Here is a 13,554-nt window from a genome sequence, read left to right as displayed (position 1 = left end):
TCTCATAAAAGTCACATCTCTTCATAAAAGTCGCAACTCTTTATAAAAGTCACAACTTTTCATGAAAGGGGAAAACTAGTTTTGGAAACAAAATAAATTAAAACGGAATCTTGGTTTGTGGTGATGCCACGTAGGCGGGTCTAGGTTCTCTTTTTATATATATATATATATATATATATAGATGATTGTTGTATTTCTATTTTTTTTTTATTCTTTATATACAAATTTGATCTTGTATTATGTCTATTGCCACTCAATTTGCTCTTGTATTGGTCTATTGTTACTTAATTTGACTTTTCTATATTCCATTCAATTGCTATTTGATGAAATAAATAATTTATGATCTATTTTTTTTTATATATATATTAATCATGTATTTCTATTTTAATAATTTATAAGATTACTATTTTTACTATATTATTTTACTTTTTTGTTATTATTGACTCAGAATAGTGATATTTGTATTTTATATTTTTATAATTAAATTAATCTATACGTATATGTTTTTATATAGTACATAATATATGTGTATAATGTATAGGTTCACCTTCTCATCTCCCTCTCCGCTGCTCCACCGGCGAGACCCGAGCCGTACTCTTCCCTCCTCTCTCAGCCCCTCCACTGCCCAGAACCGTCTGTAACTGCCACCGCCGCCGTTTGGCTATGGCCGGTGGACCACCGAACAACCAAAATATATCTCTTCTGCCAAACCACTAAAGAGACCACCGCCTTTCTCATCTCTTCCTCCTCTTCTCTCCCTCCGTCCTTTCTCTCTCATATCCATCTCTGAGACAGCGGATGATCCACCGCCGTCTATGTCGGCGTGACCACCGCTTCTGTTTGATGTCCTCAACGGCGAGCCGCGTGAACACCGCCCCACAGTGACAACGACAACCACCGTGGTCAAGTCCAAATCGATCAGGCATTTCCAGGTTGAGATATCATTTCTTTTAAGACGGATCCTTACAGATCCGTCATCTTTCAAATACTCATTTGCTATGCTTATCACTTCAGTTCTTTTTTTTCTTTGAATATATTAGGAGATCTGATTTTTGACTCTTGACTGACAGTTCCTTGTGTAAATTTCTGTGATTTCTATGTGTTTATTCTCTTAGATTATCATATGCGAGCCCCTACAATCTTACATGAACTTCAAAGGACAGGTGCTTAAACTGTTTCCGGTTGATACATGATCATGTTTTAGCTGTTAAATCTAGGTTTTGGCATATTTATCAGCTTGTTTGATTTGATATCTATACCAAATGTGATCTTTCTTTGCACAATTTCGTATTTTTTGCATATTCTTCTTTGAGCATCCTCGGTTAAGTTCAAATTAAGACATCCCTACATGTCTAGATATGGCAATGTGAGATCTTTTGACATGCTGATTGATGAATTTTATTTGCTGTTAGGCTGCATTAACTCAATTCTTTCCTGTTTCATTTCCTTTAAATTGATTAGGATAGCTCGAGTGCTCAATTCATTATGGCATAATTTTGGGTTTGCTGATTGAAATGCTTGATTTATTATTATAATCACTGTTGTAACTGGCAATAATTTCAATCAAATTATTTTAGTTTAAAGTAGTTTGGGGTGATGGTGGTAATAGGACCCCATGAAGTATATGTATAGTTGGTAATTGGCTGATAGGTTTGTGGGTGGGGAGGAGGCATTTGGCTGTTTTCTCTTAATTTTTCAGTCAATTCCAAACCACAGTTTCTCATAAAAGACGAGGATCGTCATTATTAAAGCCTATTAATCTATCATCACTCTAAACAATTTAAGTGCTTCTTCAAAATGATTATTTATCAACCTGTGCAATTGATATATCTGATACCAAATTGCAACAAGGACTAGTCTTTAAAGTAGGCAAAACCTTTCAATAATTTACCGAGAGTGAAGAGTAAAAAAAAACACCTTAAGTATCCCTTTAGGCAATAAAAATCGATAGCTACAGATCGAAAAACAAACAGTTGAAACCAAAATAACTTCTTATGGAGCACCAACAATGATCAGTGAAGAAGCTCATTGCTTGGATTAGAATTGTAGAGTTAAAAGGTAAAATGAAAAATTGAGAAAGATAGTAAACTCTAATTTTGGAAGTACGTGACATTGCACAATTCATGGACTCTGAAAATGTAAAAGAGATAAATACGCTACGTATTAATTGACCTTTGTGTTATTTTGTTAGCAACTTCTGAAGCTCCAATATTTGATTTGCTAGCGAGAGTGATCAATGAGATGTGAGGATCAACAAATCTTCAATTGTGAATGACAGAAAAGATTGGAGAGAGTGAGGAAGGTAGATTCGCTAATTTGAGGGGTCCTTTGTTTGACACTATCATCCATTTCTTTATGTTCTTTTCCCTTTTTTTTGTATGGGTTGTAACAAATTTAAGAAAATAACGTTTCCCCCTAAATTAATACAATATTTGATTTGTAATTTAAAAACCCGCATAACTAATTCAGATTTATGTTGGATAGAAAATGGAATAACGAATACATGAATAAATCAACTCTACATAATTAATACCTACTTAAAATCATACATAGATTCCCTTCTACAATCAACCAAATGGCACAACCACAATAGCTGACTTGGCTCCCTATAGCTCTGGTCTACGCTTCATTGTGAGTCGCGCACCCTCATGTGCTACTCCACTATAAACAAACAGAACTACTACAAATAGATTAGAACATCTCTTGTGTCGGACCATTCGGTCGAATGCAATCTCTGATGTCAATGACACGGAAAAGAGATATATACGACGAATGGAAGATATTGCTAGAGTATTTGAAAGCATCTACAAAGCCAACAACGTACACAATAGATTGTAGGTCCCACATGATGCCTAGTACCTTCACCCAACCTTATCTCTCGCCTATCGACCTGAATCGAGCTAACTTTCACTCGAGGACTATCAGTGAAAAGTTTTTGGAACGTTAGTTCCTTTCGGTGTACATCTCACCTAAGTTGCTCAGATTCAGGTGTGCGTATATGATGCGGGTGCGAATCCAAGGGTTGGATTTGGCAAAACCTAAATTTTAAGATTCGGGGGTACAAAACCAAGTATGGATATGAGTGCTGAGATTTGGCTACTAATTCTGAACTTATAAAATAGAGCTATAAAGATATTTTAAATTTTGAAAGATTTCTAGGTTGTCGTTTCCAAGACCCACAACTACTTCTTTCAAGCTCTCGTGTTCTACCCCTAAAAAAAGGAAGTCATTCAAGGCCTTACACCAACTCTCCTTAGAGACGTTGCTACTGTCTTCTAAAAGAACACAACCTCTTGAATTCTTAGTTTCTCTCTGTTTGGCGTGAAACATGAAGCATCAAATGTTGACAAAAAGGAAAAGCTAAAAAAGATTCAAAAAGGACTATAATATTGAAGATATGCCATTTCTCATGTCTTAAATCTATTTTATCTTTTATCAAAATCTCAATCTTCCCCCAAATTTGTCCATGAACTTTGGTCAAAGTATTTGATGCCGGTTGACTGAATCCCACACTCGCACTCGTCTTGTGTTGACACGGGTGTGGCAGCAAAAATGAAGATTCTGTGCAACTTAGCATCTTACCCAAAAATTTACCTAAAAAAAATTATTAATGCTTGCATAATTCTATCAAGCTAGGTTGTTTTTTAGCTGGCTACGTAGTATTAGTAATGCAGTGATTAGTTATGAGGAAATCCTATGTAATGTATTATGTAGATATTAGTTATGAGGGTTTAATTATTCATGTATTAATTATTCCACCTTCTATCCTACATAAATAAAATATTACATAGATTCCCTTATAACTTATACATGTATTAGTTATGTGGGTTTCTAAATTGCAAACCTAACTCCATATTTATTTTATACATTAATAACTTGCCTCCTTATCAACCACCAAATGTGATATTATTTATGCAAAATTTAATACTTGCATAACTCAATTGTCAAATCAGCTACCAAACAACTCCAAGTGTTTAAATTTTGAAGAAAACGTAGTTCATAAATTATCTTTTTCTTTATTTATCAATCCAGTCCATTATAACGTAGTTTATAAATGAATTGTCTACAAAGAGGAAATGGAAATTATGGCATCCATAAATCTAAAATAAAATTTCATTACACTATTGATTGTGTGGCTCTTTTTACAAATAATAAATTGAGGGATTTTAAATAGAGGAAGTTTCATAAATGACTACTGTTTGAGCCTTTTTAATAATCTATAGCTATAATTTAGATATTTACCATTTATAACAATTATGTGAGGTGTCAAGTAAAAAAAAAAGGTATCATGTGATTGTATTCGTTGTATCGTATGATAGTTTAGGTTGTATCGACAAATATAGTCTGGGAATATACAAAGATACAAATAATAAAAATACAGGGGACTGTATTCATTCGGCCCTATTCATTCAGCCCTATTGTATCAATGTTGTCACCAATTTGTATTACTTGTATTCATTCACATTATGTTTGTATAAATGCATGCAATCTTGATGGATGCAATCATGATAGTTATATGGGTTCACTTAAATTCACTGGGTACACTTAAGACACTGTTGTGCCCCCTTTTTTCCTCGCGAAAAGAAAAAAAATGGGTTTCAACGATGTGACAACTCTTTTTGGATAAATGAGAAGATAAAGAGTCGCCACCTAACGAATTAAAGACGTGCAAATTACAAGTACATCTAATTAACTAATCTACAAAACCATAGATCAAGCAGGAGTTCAAGTTACCTCAAAAGAAAGGTGTTAAACACCTTTTGAGGTCCACAAATGTGAGTCCCAGTCAAATCTCATAAATTATGTGGGGGATTGCATGACAAACAAAGCTCATTAATTATTAGGCTAAAATGACTGTGATAAGGGACTCAAAACTATATTTAAGATAAGTGATCAAAATAGACGAGGTTGATTATTAATTACTTAAAACAAGATTTAAGTAACGAAATAGTTAAAACAATATTTATCACTTAGGCAAATAAACTCTAAAAATTTGAAGACTAATTATGACATAGTTAGACATACAATGAAAGAGGAGCAAGGAGAAAGAGTTGACATCAAGAGGTATGAAAATCCATAAAGAATGCATGAAAACTAAACTACCCCAAATAAACATTTAAATAATAGATATAAAGAAAAAAAAAGGGAAAAGATTGTATCCTAAGAAGTAATCGCTCAACCACGTCTAAAGTTTTTAAAAGACTTTTTAGCCAAAATGCAATGGCTATCATGCTGATCACTCATGGCTATAAGTGTACCATGCAGATCACTACACACATTTACTTTACGGGGTCCTATTACCCCTCTCCCTCCAAACGAATTATAATGGAATTATCACTTTCCTAGAAGTCATAACCAATTCTATGCTAAAGCTATGCAAAATACGCATAAACGACTGCATGTTCATTTTCTATTTTTTTTGTTCTTTTCCTTTTTTTACTTATTCTTTCTTTTTCTCTTTGTTTTTTTCCTCGTTGCTCGGAACCACCATTGATGTAGAGTATATTCATTGTTTTTTTTTTCTTTCTTCTTCATTTGATCTCTTGAAATTCATGAAGTAACGCTAGGTACTCTTTATCACACAACAATGGCATAAAATGACAAAAAGTTACATATTACAGTATTTCCATGGCTGGCTTTTGACCATATATTTTTTTTTTTAATGACAAGGGAAACCTACAGCCACTACCCTTTGGGTGCGCATAGGGTAAAATTCCCGCTCTTAATGCAATAGCTTGTAAACCACATAGGAGAGGTAACCCGCACTAGGCAAGTCCGATGCGATGAGCTCAACCCAGAAGGCAAACCCCCTGCTCTCGCTGGCTTTTGACCATATGATTCCATATTTGGATCTCTGAAAGCCCATAGCACTAATGGATCACACTGATCCTTTTATTTCTACTTCCAGAAACATTGATTGTGCCCAAAACTTCCCCAAGTCTTGCCCCTTTTTTAAATTTCGTCAAACTTCCTATTTCCAACATCAAAAAGCTAATAAAAAATGCCGAAGCCACCATTGATGTACCTTATGAGCAAGCCAAGTACCTCAAAATTGCTCAAGATGGACTCAATGTTAACAAAAGCGAAAAGCGCAAAAAGCTCTAAGGCTCGTTGGGGCTTTAAGCGCGAAGTGCAAATAAAGCGTGGGATTTATTGAGTAAAGGCGCAAATGGAGAAAACATACAGATTTATATATGTTTAAGTCTTAGACTAATAATTATAAGCATGAATAACAAATATATGGACAAAGAAATTGGTTGTTTTTACGAGAAAATGAAATATCAATGGTTTAGCATTGCCATTTTAGGAAATGCTCAATCACGCGGAGAAGTATATCTTAGAGCCTTGATGATGACACTAAGTGCTCATTAAGTGAGACAAAGCGCTCAATGCGTTTCGAGCCTCACTTCAGGGCTTAAGCCTTTGATAACACCGGATGGACTTGAATCCATGGCTAAGTTTCACGAAGATTGAGATCTTGATTTTATATTCTTCGATTTTGCTTCTTACTGGGTTCCTTCAATTGCTTAAAAATTCAACATTCCGTCGGGCTATTTCAACATATTTATCATTGCGTTTCTAAGTTTCATCAGACTTATGCCGGGTTTGAACAATGATTGCAAAACTCAGAGAACCACCATTGAAGAACTTTGAGAAAAACTTGAAATGGTTATGATGTTTTTGTGATATCAAAAAAGGGAAAAAAATAATTAAAACGTATAATCTCCAATTAGAAACTGAAACATGAACTATTTGTTTCAGTTTTAGCCATTTTAGGACTTCTGGTTTAATCCTTGTGCGCCTACTAGAGGTGTATTCACCTTCTTGGGCAGGTCAACGTTTAAGGGTTACCAAATTCTGAAAATAAAAGGTTCAAGTGGGTAATTGGACTCCTTTGAAGTATAAGAGTGTCGTTGGGAAGTGGGTAATAGGTTGGGGGACATTTGGCTATTTTCTCAAAAATTATGGTGTGAACCCTGTAGTGCATGTCCATAATGTAGTTAACTCAATACACTGAGTGGCTTTAGTTTAGTCTGCGAAGGAAAAAGTTATTTAACAATGCCCCTTTTTGTCTGAGACATGATTTAGGCAAAGCAACTCTTAGAGAAAGACCAAACGGTCTCAGAAAGGGATCATCTAACTGGTGGTAGTGTTTGCAAAGTCATGCTCTTTGAGAGGGGAAGGTTTCCTAAACCTTCCCGTCAGCTTTTATCTGATTACTGATAACTGAACGCCAGACATAATGCTGATGCATGCAAAAAATGATTTGGTAAATATTCTTAAAATTACTGACAAAAAAATAGCTAAGAAGAACGTGTGGGAAGGTCTCAAGTCTTATATTATCTTTTCCATGTGGGTCAAACTGTTTTGAAGTTGGAATTTATCAGAAAAATGTTCTGTTTGAAAGTTTGCTTCAATTAATAAGCATTTCCTATTTCAATATAATTGATATTATTGAGTGTTGCCCTCTAAAACATAAATGTTTTTGGTAGATCTACAGAGGTTCTTCTGTTATATGGACAAAGAAATGAACTTTCTACAACAAATTTTGTTGTTGACGGTGAGAAGTCAAACAGATACTCATGGTAGTTAAGTCTGTTTTGGGTGCTCTACTATTGTTCACACACACACCTGAGGATTAAGTGTTACTAGCATATTACATTTGTTCCTTACTGTCTTTAAGGTATATACACTAATTGCTTTAAATTAGTCTGGCATCTTAATACTGTGTTTCAAATTTGATGTTGTAGATTTCCATAGCTTCTGTTTGCATTTGGTTATGACTACTCTATCATCGCCCAATAGTTCAACTGTTTCACCTTCTCGAGGGACAATTTCTCCAGCAGCCTTTGGGACATATGAATCTCCCATGCCTGGGGACTCTCATTCTGGCCAGTCTGAACCGGCGATCAGTGATAATGATGAAACAGAGCTACACTTTGTATCATGGAATCAGGATTACAGTTGCTTTGCTGCTGGCACAAGTCGTGGCTTTCGTGTGTATAACTGTGATCCTTTCAAAGAGACTTTCAGACGCGATCTGAAAAGTGGTGGATTTGGAATAGTGGAGATGCTGTTCCGATGCAATATTTTAGCACTTGTGGGTGCCAAGGCCAACACTCAATACCCACCTAATAAAGTTATTATATGGGATGATCATCAAAGCCGGTGCATAGGTGAATTTTCATTTAGGTCTGAGGTTCGTGCAGTGAAACTAAGACGGGATTGTATTGTTGTAGTTCTTGAGCACAAGATATATGTCTACAACTTTATGGATCTGAAGCTTCTTCATCAGATAGAGACTGTGGCCAATCCTAGGGGACTTTGCTGCCTCTCGCACCAGTTAAATACATCTGTATTGGCTTGCCCAGGCCTTCGAAGAGGACAGATCCGGGTTGAACATTTTGGCCTGAATATGACAAAGTTAATCAAGGCTCATGATTCTCAGATAGCATGCCTAACCTTGACAATTGATGGGCTGCTTCTTGCAACAGCAAGCACTCGGGGAACTTTGATAAGACTCTTCAACACCATTGATGGGACTCAGTTGCAAGAGGTACTTTCTTCTTTCATATCTTGTTTTTGGCGAAGAACTAGACATTCAAATGGTGATTGGAAGGGATGAGCACAAAGCTAGTTCATTGCCTCATTCATTTGCAGCTTTCTTAGTGCAGAGCCCCATAAAAATCGGACATTGTCATCAACTATTCCTTTCCACTTTTATCCTGAATTAGTTTGCTGGGCGTAGCGATTATGCTAGACATGGTGAAATACATACTTGGAAAAAAGTGTTTTAATGTCAATAGATATCATATTAAGGTCAAAGTATTCAGAAGATAATTGTATAACTGCCTCCTAGTAAAAGAAGTTGATCTTGTGGGTTGCACCATATGGGAAGTATTTCTAGCTGGTAAGGAGTGGTAAGATACTTATTGTCATCTGAACTTGACTTGGAGGCCATTTCATCTCCGATTCTAGCACAAGACAGAACATATTAATAGAAAGGGTACGTAATTGCAAAATGTGAAATAATTTAATATTAACAAATATTCGCTAGTGTTAGAGGTATGTAAATGCAATTAAAAGTTTCCATTCTGTAGTAGCAACAATTCACATTATTATATATGCTATTAGAGTTGTGGTTTGGTTCTTACCATCACCTATCCTTGAGAAAATCTCCATGTGTTTGGCCAACAAAATGATTCTGGCCACACGTAATGAGGTGTGTTAGGTATATAGTTAATTTAAAAGCTTAAAATTTTAAATTGAGTCTAAGCATTCATATATTTTGATAACAAACCTTTGTCTGTAGTTATAACAAAATTAAACCAAGATGAGAATTTTAAATAACATTAATCAATGTCTATAAACCACAAGGGGAGAGAGGGGAATTTCGCCCATGGATCTCAAAACTAGGAGTCTTTAGCAAGACAATGACAACAGTATTAGGTATATTCCTATGCTTCATAGCTGGAATAGTCGCTTGTACAGCATGACTTTTCACATGAAGAAAGAATTTGACAATTGTTTCTATAGCATTTAGGTCAACTACTAGGGAATGTTGTACAAAGGTCGAAAAGGGGACTAAGCACAATATGGGATGGAACTGAAGAGTCAGGAGCAAGAATGAGAAATAAGCTAAAGCTTGGGAGGAGAGAGGAGAAAGGAGAAAGGGCAGCTAAGAAGAATATGGGTTGAGAATTTTTTCAGATCTGTTGTTTGAGGGGTTTGAGACTTTGAGGAGATAGTAATAGAATTGTTATCTGACAAATAATAATGACGGGGGCAAACAAGTAACGACCTGTGTCAATAGGTATGGTGATGGAACAATAAGAGTTGGAGAGTTAACAAACTTTGAATGCTCTGTTAGTAATGGTCCACATGGGTGATGTGGGATGACATAAGAGGGGTTTGGGGGGTGGGGTGGGTGGTTGGGGATTAGTGTATTGCATGTGGAGAGTAAAATAGTATCATGAGGGTTGAGAGATGAATGATCCGTGTAAAAAATCCTTCATGAAGATGTGTCCGGTGGAGTGGAGTGCAATTTTTCTGTGTTTGCAAGAATCAAAATTTAAGAAATATCAGAGTCAATTGGTATTTTGGGATGTGAGGAAGGAGAGTCATTCCATTGTGTTATTGTTTGTAAAAAAAAGTGGGAACTGTTATTTAGTGGGACTATGTGGGAGTCTATGGGCCATAGGTGAGGTGTCAAAAATGGAGTTTTGGTAGGAAGTTCAGGGGTGGATGTGGGGGAAAAAGATCCCAGGGTATTTGGTGGGGATTTTCGCGTAATTAGTTATCGGAAAAAAGTTGGTATATAAGGCATTCTCTAGAGCAATAGATGATTATGGGTCAATCTTATATGGTGGTGAATGTTAGACCGCTAAAGTGCAACATATCCACAAGATGAATGTGGAGATGGATGCTAACCCGAATGTCCGGTCATACAAGATTAAACAAGATAAAAATACCATAATTGCTAGATGGTGCAAGTAAGCATATTGGGGATAAAATGAGAGAAGATCGCTTGAGATGGTTTGGCCAGGTCCTACATTGGCCTCCTGATGCACCTGTATGTAGGTGAAACCATGGTCAGTGAGGTGCTAAAAGGGGATTAGGTAGCTAAAATCACATGAAAGAAAGTTATCTTGAAAAAACCTACAATTTCTTGGAGACTTGGTTAAAGATAGGACAATGAAATAAAAAAAACTACGTAGGTGCTATCAGCTAGTTGAGAATATGTTCTAGTCATGTTATACATCTATTTAGGTCCGATGCTTTTCTAGGAGTATTTTTTTTTTTTTTTTTTTTGATTTGCACCGGGTGTCCGAGTCTCTTTGAGCCCCGACTAATCCCGGGGGTGCACAGGCCCTCGGCAAGGAGTTTTTTCTAGGAGTATTTTGGTCTTATCATAGATTTATATACCACTAAAAAACAATAATAGAAGTATGATTATGACATGAGATGAATTTTAATGGAGAAGCATGCTCAGTGAGGAATCATATAATCGACCTCAGTTTGTTTGGGAGACGTTGTATAAACTGTCACCAGTCTATCAATTTTTACTGGCTTGTTCAAGATATACTTGGTCAAGGGATGAGAACTCTACTAACTTCTTATCTTCACAGTGTGAGAGGAGAAATTCCCAGTTGCTATCTAAATTCCTTTTCACGACTTCAAAAAATTCTAACCTTTTTCCTTCTAAATCTGTTTCACATGTAAAAGTACTCTTTAAATGTTGTGTAAAAATCGAACTATGTCAAATTGGATTGGAGAAAGGAGTAAATTTTGAAGTTCTGTTTTCTGTATGTGTGCGGTTTTACTATGAAATGTACAGTATCTATTCACTAGGGGAGGTAATATTTCTCGAGTATACTTCTGTCTGATTTCTGACTATTGAAAATGGAATTGCACAATGAACAAGAATCACGAGTCATCTTAGCTTTAAGAATTAGTTGCTATGTCCAGTTAGTTGGGTCTGCTTTTAGCTCTTTGCTCTGCTGCTAGTTTGCTGACAATCTCTCCCTTAAGAATTTTTCAGGTCCTGTGATACTCTTGTGAGACAATCAACAAACAATTTTGACTTCTAATCGTCTACAAAATATAAAATGGCATTAATGCCCCCACTTCTTTGGATACTGATTTTGAGATGTTTTCCTCTAGTTCCTCTTTGATTTAAAGCATGCTTTATATGTGATTCCTTTTCTATACTCACTGTCCTTTCAGCTAATGGTGACTGTGAATTTTGATATGTTCTCTTTAGCATAGTGCTTATTCCTTACCTATGCTTTATCTTAGGTGCGTAGAGGGGTTGACAGAGCGGATATCTGTAGTATTGCTCTATCACCAAATGTTCAGTGGTTGGTCGTCTCGAGCGACAAAGGTACTATCCATGTATACAGCCTTAGAGTACGTGTTGTTGGGGAGGATGCTTCAGCTGATGCAGCTGTTAGAACTCCAACGTTGTTGTGCCAGAATTCATCAGCTTCTCTTGATGCACTTATTTCTCCAAGTACTGGAGCCAACCCTGGTTCATCACTGTCTTTCATGAAAGGTGAGTGTATTACGAAATTAGGTGTGCAATGCCAATTGGCTGTATATTGTGGCCTGATAACCAATCTTTAGGGTCTCCAGACAGGTTTTACCTGACAACAATAATGACACTAATAGGATTAACCACAGTGTTTTTAACTGATTTTGTAATGATTATGCTGTATTGTTCTAACTGCCAACTTTGATAAAGATTTATTTATTTTCTAAACTGATTTGATATTCTCACAATACCTTACCTGTTGTCTATGGTGGTGAGGTGACTGTCAAAATTTCAGCTGGAACAGTTCTAATTTGATTCCTTTTTTTTAATACAATTTTTCAGGAGTTTTGCCAAAATACTTTAGCTCTGAATGGTCATTTGCTCAATTTCACTTGCCAGAATGTACCCAGTACATTGCTGCGTTTGGTTCTCAGAACACCATTATAACTGCTGGCACTGATGGAAGGTACTGAACACTCATCTTCTGGCTCAATATGTTACTCTATTGCAACGTCAGTTAGCAAATTCAGTTTAACCTTTTAGCATTAGTGTAAGGTATTTTGGCATTAGAACTAAAAAGTTTACACCAATTCAGCTAGCCGGTTCTCCTTTATCTCACCTCTTTTTGGACTTCTGTCAGTTTCCATAGGTGCAGCTTCGATCCTGTGAATGGAGGAGAAATGGTACAGCAGGAATATGTCCGCTTTCTGAAAACAGAAAGTAGGCCGAGATAGTTCTGTTCCAAAAGAAGTACTTTCCTTGTAAATAAATCTGATGTTTTATCTATTGTGAAAAGAAGGGAAACAAACACCAGTTGATAAGCTGTGTTTGCTGACTAATGTGTATATAATGGCTCTCTATAAAGTGTTCAGATTATCCCGTATTTTTTATACTAATGTACTTAGATTACCCCGTGTTTTTTATACTAATGTACTTTATTCTGTACTAATACTTGGAATGATGCGTCATCATCACTGTATATTAATAATTGCTTCACTGGATTTCTCTATAAGGCGGTGTTCTGTTCACAAATACGCAGTGTTTTAGTACTTTGTGCAGTTGATTGTGCTTTTTGTGGCACCTAAGATGCTATTGTATTCCCTGCAGTTCAATAGGTTACACATCTTGGCACCAAGCTTGGTACTGATGTTTATGACCTTGTTCAAGTTTTTACCAACTCCCATTTTCTAATGGAAGCGATGGTTGATGCAATATGAGCGCTTGACAGGCAGTGGTTTAGTCTCACTAATCGGTTTAAGAGCCAGTTGATTACTTTTAGTCAAGTGTAAAGTTCTGAAAATGCATTGGACGATTAACATCTTGATCGTCGATTGTGTAAAAGAGTGAAATAGTTTCACTTGCATCTCACAATGGACACAGGGGGCCCAGCTCTAACGCTGAAAATATGCCTCAACTTACTTTCGGACCTTGAATGTTTTTTTAATAAAAAAGTCTATTGGCCTATGTGAACCGTTGGCTTAGACCAATACATACATTTTCCATTTTACCTTTATATTTGA

At 36.1% G+C, this 13,554-nt stretch overlaps 1 protein-coding gene across 1 annotated transcript; it reads left to right on the top strand.

The window, feature by feature from the left end:
* Positions 1-541: 541 nt before the first annotated feature.
* On the top strand, positions 542-12,956 carry LOC125823732 (autophagy-related protein 18d-like). Its single transcript, XM_049503108.1, has 5 exons — positions 542-932; positions 7,752-8,557; positions 11,800-12,055; positions 12,377-12,500; positions 12,675-12,956. Exons 2-5 carry the CDS (start codon positions 7,781-7,783, stop codon positions 12,766-12,768), a joined length of 1,251 nt encoding a protein of 416 aa, XP_049359065.1. The 5' UTR covers positions 542-932; positions 7,752-7,780; the 3' UTR covers positions 12,769-12,956.
* Positions 12,957-13,554: the final 598 nt, after the last annotated feature.

This window comes from Solanum verrucosum, unplaced genomic scaffold (assembly GCF_900185275.1).
Source record: "Solanum verrucosum unplaced genomic scaffold, falcon-dt-bn FXZP01000093.1, whole genome shotgun sequence".
Lineage (NCBI taxonomy): Eukaryota > Viridiplantae > Streptophyta > Magnoliopsida > Solanales > Solanaceae > Solanum > Solanum verrucosum.
This window is presented reverse-complemented; position numbering and strand designations above follow the sequence as displayed.

Bases quoted from the DNA above. Each gene is read 5' to 3' on its own strand.
- LOC125823732 (XM_049503108.1), top strand. From the start codon at position 7,781: ATGACTACTCTATCATCGCCCAATAGTTCAACTGTTTCACCTTCTCGA. The intron at 8,558-11,799 runs GTACTTTCTTCT...GCTTTATCTTAG, and splicing joins ATGGGACTCAGTTGCAAGAG to GTGCGTAGAGGGGTTGACAG. The intron at 12,501-12,674 runs GTACTGAACACT...GACTTCTGTCAG, and splicing joins ACTGCTGGCACTGATGGAAG to TTTCCATAGGTGCAGCTTCG.